Below are 12,823 nucleotides of genomic sequence, written 5' to 3' on the forward strand. Positions count from 1 at the left end.
ACAAACCTCTTTGGCGGGACGCAGGAATCCAGCGCCCGCTAGCCCACTAGTCCGTCACTCTGCCTCCAGGAGGGAGGGGCACAGTAGCTAGGAAACCGGACCCTCAGGCCAAGCTTCGCGATGACGCGCGCAGGACGATAGAAACCCCCAGACCCCAAAAGGGCTCTGCACCGAGAAAACAATTACAAGGGCCTCGAAAGGCCAGAAACCCGAGAAGTCACCAACTGAGCTCCCTACATCAGTTCCAAGCACCTCCCCAAGGCGGAAATAACGGGCACCGCGCCCACTGCAGCTCAGCTGAGGAGGGCTAGAGGCGCAAAGAGCTGAGGGGTGTTCTCCGGTCCACCCAAAGAGCGCCCGCGGGAATTTTTCTCTTAGCCCGCCAGGAGGCACGGCTTCCCCCGCCCCTCTAATAAACCATTAGCACCGGGAGCGCGAGCGAGTCCCAGCCGGGAGACCGCCCTGCACCGCCCTCGCGCTCTCACCTTTCAAAGCGCCTCCGCCTCTGCCTCCGCCTCCGCCCCCGCTCCGGGAACCAGCTCATGACAAGCGATGCTCCTCCCCCTTCCGGGGACCATGGGAAGTCCCGCCTCTGGGCGGGGCGAGGGGCAGGGCCAGGCGGCGGGAGGGATCGTCTTCCGGGAGCGTGGCTAGGGGCGGAGCGACTGCCGCGCGATAGGCGGGGAGCTGTGCGGGTCCTGGTTGCAAGAGAGGTGGGGAGAGGGGCCTGGCGGGTTTTGAGGGACTGGGAGGACTGTCCTGGCTGAAGCTGGCGCGGGAAACTGGGGCTGCGCGGCGGGAGGGCCCTGCTGCTGGGGAAGGAATCTAATATATCCGTTCCCCTGAGGAAGGGTGCCAGTCCTTGACTCCTTGGCTCTTCGGCTCTCTGCCGTAACTTCGGGGTGTGGCAGGGGTTAGTGACGGGCGGTTACCCGGGATCTGGACGTGCAGGAGGTTCGTGGCCACGATGGGGGTATAGTCTTTCTCACGGCTGCTGGGGTAATGAAACACATGCCTTTAATCCGGATTATCCGCGGTGACATGGGGCCTCCGCTACTGCCCGTATAAGTTAAAGAAAGGCCTGTTCTCTCAAACTTCCTCCTCTTTCACCTTCTTCTGCAGTCTATTTGCCAGCCAACCCCAGCCCGGGAGGGGATCAGGGCCACCAGGTTGCTGGTAAGGATGAAAGACTGAGTGTGTTAAGACTGTTAAAGTGAGACTGTGTAAGAGAAGGAAGGATTTTGTGGATTGCTACATTGTGAGTGTGGGGTGAATCCCATTACCTCGCTATGTCGGGGAAACGGAAGCGTGTAGTGTTGACTATTAAAGATAAGCTTGATATAATAAAGAAACTTGAAGACGGAGGTTCTTCCAAACAACTGGCAGTGATTTATGGAATTGGTGAAACAACAGTTCGGGATATAAGAAAAAATAAGGAAAAGATTATAACTTATGCAAGCAGTTCTGATTCCACAAGTCTTTTGGCCAAGAGGAAATCTATGAAACCATCCATGTATGAGGAATTGGACAGGGCAATGCTGGAATGGTTCAACCAGCAAAGAGCAAAAGGGAATCCCATATCGGGACCAATTTGTGCAAAAAGGGCAGAGTTCTTCTTTTATGCTTTGGGAATGGATGGTGATTTTAACCCCTCTGCCGGTTGGCTAACTCGTTTTAAGCAGCGGCACAGCATTAGAGAGATTAACATTAGAAATGAAAGATTAAATGGAGATGAGACTGCGGTGGAAGATTTTTGTAACAACTTTCGAGATTTTATTGAACGAGAGAATTTACAGCCTGAACAAATCTACAATGCAGATGAAACTGGACTCTTTTGGAAGTGCTTGCCTTCTAGGATTTCAGTAATCAAAGGTAAATGCACTGTCCCTGGGCACAAATCAGTTGAAGAAAGAGTCACAATCATGTGTTGTGCCAATGCGACAGGTTTACACAAACTTAAACTTTGTGTTGTGGGGAAAGCAAAGAAACCTCGCTCCTTTAAATCAACTGACACCTTAAACCTGCCAGTCTCTTATTTCAGCCAAAAAGGTGCATGGATGGATCTTTCCATTTTCCGACAATGGTTTGATAAAATTTTTGTGCCGCAAGTTCGAGAGTATTTAAGATCTAAAGGCTTGCAGGAAAAGGCTGTGCTCTTGTTGGATAATTCACCAACACATCCAAATGAAAATGTCCTAAGGTCAGATGATGGCCAAATATTTGCTAAATATTTACCACCTAATGTGGCCTCATTGATTCAGCCTTCAGATCAGGGAGTCATAGCAACGATGAAGAGAAATTATCGTGCAGGTCTTCTCCAGAACAACTTGGAAGAAGGTAATGACCTGAAATCATTCTGGAAGAAGCTAACTCTGCTGGATGCACTTTATGAAATCGCAATGGCCTGGAACTTAGTAAAACCAGTTACCATTAGCAGAGCATGGAAGAAGATTCTCCCTATGGTAGAGGAGAAAGAGAGCTTGAACTTTGATGTTGAAGATATTTCTGTGGCTACTGTGGCTACCATTTTACAACACACCAAAGGATTGGAAAATGTGACTACTGAGAACCTTGAAAAATGGCTTGAAGTAGACAGTACTGAACCAGGCTATGAAGTGTTAACTGATAGCGAAATCATCAGAAGAGCACAAGGCCAGGCAGATGAATCCAGTGAAAATGAAGAGGAGGAAATAGAACTAATTCCAGAGAAACATATTAATCATGCAGCTGCTCTCCAATGGACTGAAAATTTATTGGATTATCTAGAACAACAAGGTGATATGATTCTACCTGATAGACTGGTAATACGTAAACTTCGAGCCACCATCAGAAATAAACAGAAGATGACAAAGTCAAGTCAATAATGTCATTTCAATTTTATTGTTCTGCTCGTTGTGTTTGTGACAAACTCTTTGCAATATGGCTTAATTTTCTTTGTGTTCTGAATTCTCAGAGTTGGTCCTGTGAAATACAGGCACAAAATGTATCTGAAGTGGTTTGAGGATTATGTGTTTTCATCATCTGTGTCTTTTGTCCTTTTATTTGTACAGATAATCAGAAGATGATACTGAATAGATATAAATTACATGTACACATGTATTCACTTTTTAGAATCTGCAATTATACGTTCTGTAACAGTGGCATTCCCTAAATTTTCTAGTGAAAGTTAGAGATAACTGAACAGACTGAAGCACTTTTCTGAAATCTTTTGCTTGATTTATGAAGGCTGCCATAGTTATCTTTTCTTGTGTTAACCATCTTAAATGATGTTTTGTATATTTTAATAGACTGATAGGATGAGAAAGATTTATATTATTAGATTTCAGGATGATTTATAATAATTCAAAAATGAAATTCAATAATGGGGAAATAATTATGAATTATAGAAATTATTTAGAAATCATGCCTCCATTCTCTTACATTTGTGTGGGTTGCAAGCGGGGGAGATTATTCTGGAAATGAAGTAAATATGGGATGTGATTGCCAAACTATGGGAAAGCTGATCTATAAAGAGGCATTCTGATCAATTCATTTGTAGGAAACTGGGAAATAAAAACCTGGGGAACTTCAGGTTATTTATACAAAGGGAGTAAATAGGCTGATTTTAATTTGCTAAGTTGATCTTTTTATTATGAATTTGGTAATAGTATAGGTTTATTATTTATTCGTCTAATTATATAGTACAGGTTTTGTAATGTTACGTGTGATGATATGAGCTCCCACCTTATATGGGGGAACATCATGGGAATTTGCGATTTAAAAAGATTTTTTGTTGTTTTTTTTTTTTTTTTAGTTTTTTTACTGCATACTCACAAATGTTGTCTATAATTTGAAAAATATTGTCATATCTGGCCCTTTGATGAGAAAAGGAAATTACAATAATAAAGTTTTATGATTTTAAATAAGTCATATGTTTGTATCCTGTTTTATGAAGAAAGCAGAAATAATTACTGAAAGTACCAGACACTAAGGAATATTATTGTTTATTATTTTAATACATATAAAAAGGGATTAATCTGCTAAAATGTAATCTAAATCAGAATTTTGGTAATTTTTTTGGTAAACTAAGTATGTTTATTCAAGACATTGAAACTACTTTGCACATATGCATATTAATGTAGCTTGTAATTTAAAAGTAAAGTGTTTCCATGCTATTTCATGTTTTGGCCAAAAATTTTTAAAAAACAAATTAGAATTGTTCTCTATTAGTCACTTTTTAAAGGTTTAACTTTTTTGTTGAAATACTTAACATTTTATAGTGCTTTCTGTAGAATACTAAAACTTCAAAAGTATTTTTAGTTTTCCATAATTTCTTATTTTCATGATAGATGTATGTCTACATTTTTCAGAAGATGTGTGATGAAAGTGTTTAAAAATTGTGTTTATTGCATGAATTTCCTCAGTGTAGAGTGGGAAAAACCATCAGAAGTTAACATACATATTGAATCAGATAATGACACATTCTGCTATAAAGTAAGCTGTACATAAAATAATTTTTCTAAAATGAAAATATGTACTACAAATCTTGGAATTTCTGTCTGGATTTGCACAGTTTTTAAAATTAATCATGTCAGCCCAATGCAGCTGTTTCATTGCCACCTAGTGGTAAAACTAACATTACTGTTAAGCTGTGTGATTTTAAACTTGAATCCCCAGTAAAAGGTTCACTGTTTTGTGGCCATAAGTGTGAATCTTGTGACTCTTTCTCTAGCCTGTAAGAGACTGCTCTTCTTTGGTTTACAGCTATTCTCTGAAATCTGCCAACACTGGTACTCTAGCCCTGTTTTGGATCCTTCTATCCTTAATTATAAAGGCTGATCAGTAGTTGTAGCAGTTGAAGCCAAAAGCTATTTGGGTTCTGTATCTGCCCCCAAAGTTGTGTATCCTTAGCTCCTAATTCCTATTCTATCACTGTCTTACCAGAGGCTGTGTTTGGCATTCTATTTATCCATTAAAAAATTTGCCATTGGCTCATGTTCTCTCACCAGTTTCACTAATTTTTTTCTCATTGATGTGCCTTGACACAATACTCTCAGAAAGCCAATGACAGTGCAATGCTTCTTACACTTCCAGTAGTCAAGAATTTTATGAGAGCAGATATACCTAATACAAGATCATGTAGGAAATTATAATGTTGTTTTTTTTTCTGAGAGATTTGGGCTTTTTTGTGGCAAGGGGGTTGTAGAAAGTTGAATTCTTTGTTATGATGAAATCCAGTAAATCAAAAATTTATTGAGTTTTACTATATGTTGAAAACTGCCAGCTGTGGTGGGTTTAGGAAAATATAAAAGAAAGGGAAGAGGTTGCTTTCCTTGAACATCTTGAAATCAAGGTGGAAAAACTATACATATTTGAAAAAAAAAAAAAACCCCAAAGCCATCTGGCTCAATTGTAAGCTCATATAAAAGAACCAGCATAACAAGATGTGAGTTATGTAAAAAAAAATCAAGATTTAGTTGCTTATTCATTTCTCCACTGATTTCTATTCTGTATACCCTTTACATTTTAAGCTATGCATTGGTCATGATTTTTGCTGCTCCTGAGTGATTTCATCCATTTCCCTTACCTGCATGTGACCTAGTCACCCTGTCTGGCTCTATGATTTATATATTCAATTGAGAAACTGGACTTAGTCTAGAAGGGAAATTAAAATTATTGCTTTGCTTCCCATCTATAGTGAACTCTCCATTAGCATCATAATGTCAGAGCCACCCAGATGGGTTAAGAAGTTCAAATAATTATTTAACTCAGTGTCAAAATACAGCTCAGCTACCTTGGTCTGAAGTAGCAACATTATTATCTATATCTCTTCTTAGTCTTTCCTGATGTATACACATGCCCTTTCTTCTCTCCATTTCCTCCAATGGGCAGTTGTAGTGGTTTCTTTTTCTTTTTTGTTTTGGTATCCTTATTGCTACTTAAGTATTAAACTTTAGTTTGTTATGATTCAGCCTTAAAAGATCATCACTCAAATTCTTTAAGACTAGCTACACTTCTTAGATATGTACTCTTATCTGTTTTTCCTATTTAAGTCCGTGACAACTTTCTTTAATAATTAGTCTCAGGCAGTCCTATGCAATTAGAAGTTGGGATGGAAGCTGCTGGGCAAGGTGACTCACGCCTGTGGTCCCAGCTCTTTGAGGGGCGGAGGCGTGTGGATCACAAGATAAGGAGATCCGGACCATCCTGGCTAACACGGTGAAACCCCGTCTCTACTAAAAATACAAAAAAAAAAAAAGAAAAAGAAAAAGAAATGGCCAGGCATGGTGGTGGACACCTGTGGTCACAGCTACTCGGGAGGCTGAGGCAGGAGAATGGTGTGAACCCAGGAGATGGAGCTTGCAGTGAGCCGAGATCGCGCCACTGCACTCCAGCCTGGGCAACAGTGTGATGCTCCATCTCAACAACAACAACAACAAAAAGAAGTTGGGATGGAAGAATGACCAGTAGACAGCAGTTTCTTCCCCAGTGACACCTAATGTGAAAATAAGTGTCTGTAGTGCCTCAGATTCTATAAGAATTGCCATATTGTAAAGTGATTCTTGTGGTTGTGTCTCTTAATACTGGAATATAAGCATCTACAGATCAAAGACCATGGGATCAATGCTTTGCAGAGTAGTATATATCCAATAGACATATACTTAAACATTAATTGTATATCATGTATAAGACATGTTCTAGATCACGTATGGGATATATGGCTAAGACTATCTGCATTCAAGAGATTTACAATGGAAAGGAGGAAACAGACATGTAAGAAAGGGAGAATGAGTTAAGTGTTACTGGAAGAGTGCAAATGAAAGACATTCTGATGAGTGGCATAAGGAGGTATAATAATTTTGATATGAGAAGTAGAGATAGTAACAACTGAGTTGGCCTTCAAAAATAATATTTTCATGATGTTTTGTAATTCTTAAGATATTTTCGTAGACACTAGCTCAATGTCCAGGAGATCATCTAAAGGATACATTTGGTTGGGAAAGTAAACCTTAATTTAATCTTAGCTGCAGGGATGAATCCATTTGTTTAACTGAGAAGTCTTACTGAGGCTTTGCTTTTTCAGTCTTATTTCCTTCCTACTGTTTGTAGTCTGGAGAAATAGTTTTTGAAACCTACAAAAGCCCCCAAATTTCTGGACTTTTTCTAAGCCAAGGTATTTAACTGAATGCCAAAATAAAGGTATGCTTTATTTTGCTTATAACTGACTAATTTTCTGAGCTCATTTCTTTCTTGTATTATTTGCTGAACACAGCAAGGAGCAAATAACATTAATTTTCTGGCTCTTTCCAGCCACTTCTTCTAGAGAAGGGCTTCTTAACTTCAGGGTTATCATGATGCAGATAACCCTCTGTTGTGGGGGGCTGTACTGGATATTAAAGGAGTCTTAGCAACATCTCTTGTCTCTACCTACCACTTCCTCCCTGCTCCAGTATGACAACCAGAAATGTCTCCACACATTGCCAGATGTCCCCTGGCGGCAAAATTGTGCGTGTATGAGAATCACTGCTCTAGAATCACAAGCTTAGAGTCAGTCTGCTTTCCGAGTTATTGAAAGTAATATTTACAACATGTTTCTTACCACTATTCCATCTTTCCAGTGCCTGCTAGTTATTTCCTTGATGCATATTTCCTACTCACTAATATAATGCCACGTATTTGATTATCACAGTAGCACCCCACTTCAAGATACCTATTTCTGTGTTGATTTGGGTAACTGTAGCTGATGAAACCCCCACATTTTAGAGGCTTAACACAGTAAGTGTTGTTTATCTTTTTCTCTTAGTGGTCTTATGATATAAAGCTTTGTCAAAGCATGACTTTTTTCAAGTGATTCTTGGACCCAAGTGCTTTCCATCTTGTGATTTTGCATCTGCTAAACACTTAGAATCCTCTGCATCCGGTTGGCAGTTGGGAAAAGAGAGAATACAGAGTGCACACTTTTTCCTTAATGCCCTTCTTTCAGAAGCCATATACATTCTTTCAGTTCACTTTCTATTGGTGAAAACTAGTCACCTGGCTCTACCTTGATGTGGGGTGGGGGTGGGATGGGTGATGGGAATGACTCCCTAACTAGGCAGCTGCTTCACAATGACAACTTTATATAATCAAAAGGGAGGCACAAATTTGTTGAATAATTAGCCCTTTGTGAAACAAAAATAGGTACATTAGGGCAGTTATTCTCATAGAACCCATTCAGGGAGCTTTTATAAAAAATATCAGTACATGAGTCTTACTCGCAGAGGATCTGATTTACTTGGTCTAAAGTGACTATGGCATATCTTTTATTTATTTTTTTTAAGTTCCCAGATATCTCTAATAATACAGCCAGAGTTGAGAACCACAAGATTACCAATTTTCAGGGCAAACAAAGTAGATGTGGGAACAAGAGGATAATGAGTTTCTTTGATGGACCATGGAATCAAGACTAGGTATAAAATAATAATGGGGAAACTGAATAAGTGCCATATTACTAATGTTTTTCCCCTCCAAAACTCATGTTAAAATTTAATTGCGAATCTGATGGTAGTGTAAGTTCTAGGTGATTAGGCCATGAGTGCTCCACTCTCGTCAATTAATTAACACTACTATGAAAAGGACTTTTGGGAGTGAGCACTCTCTCACTCTTCTGTCTTCCACCATATGATGACTCAGCAAGAGGGCCTTCACCAGATGCCAGGGCCTTGGTTTTGAACATCCCAGCCTCCAGAACTGTGATGAAATAAATTTCTGTCTTTTATGAATTCCCCAGTCTCAGGTATTCTGTTGTAGTAGCACAATGGACTAAGACAGAAATTGGTACCAAAGGAGTGGGGTGTTGATATAACAAATATCTGAAAATGTGGAAGCAGCATTTGAATAGTTTTGAAGTGACCGCTGGAAAAATGCTGTGTTGCCAAAAAGGGAGCATTAAGGGCAATGTGGGTAACAGCTCAGATGGAAATAAGGAATATCTTATTGGAAACTAGAGGAAGAGCCATCTTTTTATGAAGTAGCAAAAAACTTGCCTGAATTGTGTCTATGCCCCAGGGCTTTCTAGAAGGCAGCATTTAAGAGGGATGAACTAGGATGTCTGGCAAAAGATTTCTAAGCAGCAAAATATTGAGAGGACTGTGAAGCTTCTCTCTCTCTTTTTTTTTATACTTTAAGTTCTAGGGTACATGTGCACAACGTGCAGGTTTGTTACATATGTATACTTGTGCCACGTTGGTGTGCTGCACCCATTAACTCATCATTTACATCAGGTATATCTCCTACTGCTATCCCTACCCCCTCCCCCCACCCCACAACAGGCCCCGGTATGTGATGTTCCCCTTCTTGTGTCCAAGTGTTCTCATTGTTCAATTCCCACCTATGAGTGAGAACATGCAGTGTTTGGTTTTTTGTCCTTGCGATAGTTTGTTGAGAATGATGGTTTCCAGCTTCATCCATGTCCCTACAAAGGACATGAACTCATCCTTTTTTATGGCTGCATAGTATTCCATGGTGAATATGTGCCACATTTTCTTAATCCAGTCTATCATTGATGGAAATTTGGGTTGGTTCCAAGTCTTTGCTATTGTGAACAGTGCCACGCATGTGTCTTTATAGCAGCATGATTTATAATCCTTTGGGTATATACCCAGTAATGGGATGGCTGGGTCAAATGGTATTTCTAGTTCTAGATCCTTGAGGAATCGCCACACTGACTTCCACAATGGTTGAACTAGTTTACAGTCCCACCAACAGTGTAAAAGTGTTCCTGTTTCTCCACATCCTCTCCAGCACCTGTTGTTTCCTGACTTTTTAATGATCACCATTCTAACTGGTGTGAGATGGTATGTCATTGTGGTTTTGATTTGCATTTCTCTGATGGCCAGTGATGATGAGCATTTTTTCATGTGTCTGTTGGCTGCATAAATGGAGGACTGTGAAGCTTCTCTTAAGCACATATAGTAAGATGCAAGAAGAGAAATTATTTAATAATGGAATTTATAATCAAAAGGGAAGCAGAATGTAGAGAACTGGAAAATCCCTAGCCCGGCAATGTAAAGAATGAAAAAGCACATTTAGGAGAAAAAAACCAAGGTTGTGGCCAAGGGACTGTTGCTAAAGTGATTAGTATGGATAGGAGGAAGCCAGGCACTATTAATCAAGACAATGCAATAATCACCCCAGTGGCATTTCAAAGATCTTCAAGGCTGCCCCTCACATCGCAGGCTCTGAGCTCTAGGACCTTGAGGGCAGAATAGTTTAAGGGATTGGCCTGAGGCACCTTCCAGGAGCTTACCAACCAGGGGTCCCTGGGCTCCCCTTTCCCTGCATTCTGGCTTACAGCAATCCTTGACCACCCCAGCTGTGGCTCAAGCAGCCCCAGGTTTGCCTTAAGCAGCCACTTTAGAAGGCACAAGTGGTAAACCTTGGCAGTGTCCACATAGTGCTAATTGTGCAGGCTCACAATGCAAGAGCTGTGGAGGCATGGCTTCCTCCACCTAGATTTCCAAAGATGTCAGATAGCTTTAGGGCGCAGGCAAAGACATACCACCAGCAAAGAGTTGTCACAGAGAGTCTCTACTACGGTAATGCTTAATTGAGCTATGGGGGCAGTGTCATGCTTGAGGTCCAGTAGAGCCACCAGTGTGCGGTGCCAGGCTGAGAAAGCCACAGGCACCTGACTCCAATCTGTGAGAGCTGAATTGTGGGCTGTGTTTAGCTGGGGTAGGGCTGTCTTCAGTTTTGGGGGCCCCATATCCACTCTAGTATGTCCAGTCAGGACATGGAGTCAAATATTTTTCTCAAGCCTTAAGATTTGATGTTGTTTACCCTGTTGGGTTTCAGACTTACTTGGTGCCTGTAACTCCATTCTTCCTGCCTATCTCTCTTTTGGAATGGGAATGTCTATCCTATGCATGTTCCATCATTGCACTTTGGAAGCATATAACTTGTTTGATTTCACAGGCTTACAGCTGGATAGGAATTTACTTCAGGATAAATTGTACTTTGAGACTCATCCTTATCTGATTTAGCTGATATTTAGATGAGACTATGGACTTAGACTTTAAAGCTGATACTGGAACAAGTTAGGACTTTTGGGGGTATTGGGATGGAACAAACATATTTTGTTTATGAGAAAGACATGCATTTTTGTTGAGCTATAGACAGAACACTATGGTTTAAATATTTGTCCCTTCTATAACTCGTGTTAAAATGTATAATAATTACCAATCTAATGGTGTTGGGAGGTGGGGCCTTTGAGAAGTAATTGGACTATGAAAGCTCTACCCTAATGAATGGGTTAATGCTGTTATCAAAAGGGCTTTTGGGAGTGGGCACTCTATCACCCTTTCACCTTCTGCCCATGTGGTGACACAACAAGAGGGCCCTTGCAAGATGCTTGCACCTTGATTGTGGACTTCTCAGCCTCAAGAACTATGAGGAAAAAAAAATTATAAGTTACCCAGTCTGAAATATCCTGTTATAGCATCACAAATGGACTAAGACAATATGCAAATAAGCATGTGCATGTTTCTGTATATGCATTTTTGTGTGCATGTATGGGGGGGCATGCAACTGTGGTATCAGAGGAAAGAACGTGGGACTCAACTATATTTGAATCCCAGTTCTACCAATTTTCATTTTGAGATTTTCCATATGGTTCATTTTACAAGTACCTATTCTTGTTTCTTGTATACAGTAATCTTCTTTTATTTGATTGTATTAATTTTACTTATTTAAAAGTTATTTTTTGATTTCTATATTATCCCTGTCCGTTCCCTACCATTTTTTGAGTTTGCAGTCTTTCATAGAGTTGATACTCCAACATTTGGTAATTTTTGATTGTGTGCTTCTAACTGCAGTTGCAATACCATGAAAGACTATGGTCTTTGCTTATACAGCACATATTGGGGAAGTATAAAAACATCTGCTAAGGTTTGCTTGGAGCCACTTATAGGATAAGGAATCAATATTATATCTTGCCAGATGGAAAACTTAGAATCTGGTCTTCTGAGCTTGGATGCTCCCCATTTTTTCTGACTTTTTACCAGCTACAAGAATTATCTCCCTAAAAATTACACCAAGCTCTGCTCCTTCCTGAGTATAGACACCTTTTTTTTTTTCCTCTCATGCTTAGTCTGGAAGGTTGGGTTATGTATCTGAATCTTTCTGCTAGGCCTCTTTTTGTTCTTGTTTCCAGCTTCATGACTTACACATATGGAGCACAATTTTCTTGCACACAGTTTATGATCTTCTGAAAGTTTATCTGCCTATTTTAAGGATGTCTGTATTTGCTTCTTTTAAAAAAGTGTATATATATTTTCTATCCTTTATATGATTGATGTAAGATGAGAATAAAGTATCTGCTCTCTCAACCATTTATCTTGATATCAGAAGTCCTAGCCATGTATCTCAGGTGAATCTCTAAATTTCTTTGAGTCTCATAATCTCTAAAATGGGGATACAAATAGTCAAAGCAATCCTAAGCAAAAAGAACAAAACTGGAGGGATAATAGTATCTGAACTTATACTACAAGGCTACAGTAACCAAAGCAGCATGGTACTGGTACAAAAACAGACATATAGACCAATGGAACAGAATAGATAACCTAGAAATAAAGCCACACAATTACAACTATCTGATCTTCAACAAAGTCAACAATAACACGCAATGGGGAAAGGACTCTCTTTATTCAATAAGTGGTGCTAGGATAACTGGTTAGCCACATAAACAAAAATTAAACTGGAACCTTTTCCATGTAGCTTTTATCATATGCAAACATTAACTGAAGATGGATGAAAGACTTAAGTGTAAGACCTGAAAGTATAAAAATCCTACAAGAAAACCTAA

The 12,823-nt window shown here is 39.9% G+C and overlaps 2 protein-coding genes across 8 annotated transcripts in view; one reads left to right on the forward strand and one right to left on the reverse strand.

The window, feature by feature from the left end:
- CCDC82 (coiled-coil domain containing 82) overlaps positions 1–12,823 on the reverse strand; it is a 146,031-nt gene that overhangs the window by 36,521 nt on the left and 96,687 nt on the right. For 2 of the 7 annotated variants that reach the window (XM_032167215.2, XM_032167213.2), the window contains exon 1: positions 7–467. The exons of 3 other annotated variants lie outside the window; for them this stretch is intronic. The gene's annotated coding sequence lies outside the window, so the exon portion shown is untranslated. 2 more of the 7 variants (XM_032167211.2, XM_032167214.2) reach the window with 2 other exon arrangements.
- On the forward strand, positions 653–4,208 carry JRKL (JRK like). The gene is made up of 2 exons (XM_032167219.2): positions 653–713; positions 1,123–4,208. Exon 2 carries the CDS (start codon positions 1,290–1,292, stop codon positions 2,862–2,864), a length of 1,575 nt encoding a protein of 524 aa, XP_032023110.1. The 5' UTR covers positions 653–713; positions 1,123–1,289; the 3' UTR covers positions 2,865–4,208.

Source organism: Hylobates moloch, unplaced genomic scaffold (genome assembly GCF_009828535.3).
Source record: "Hylobates moloch isolate HMO894 unplaced genomic scaffold, HMol_V3 SCAFFOLD_11, whole genome shotgun sequence".
Classification (NCBI taxonomy): Eukaryota; Metazoa; Chordata; class Mammalia; order Primates; family Hylobatidae; genus Hylobates; species Hylobates moloch.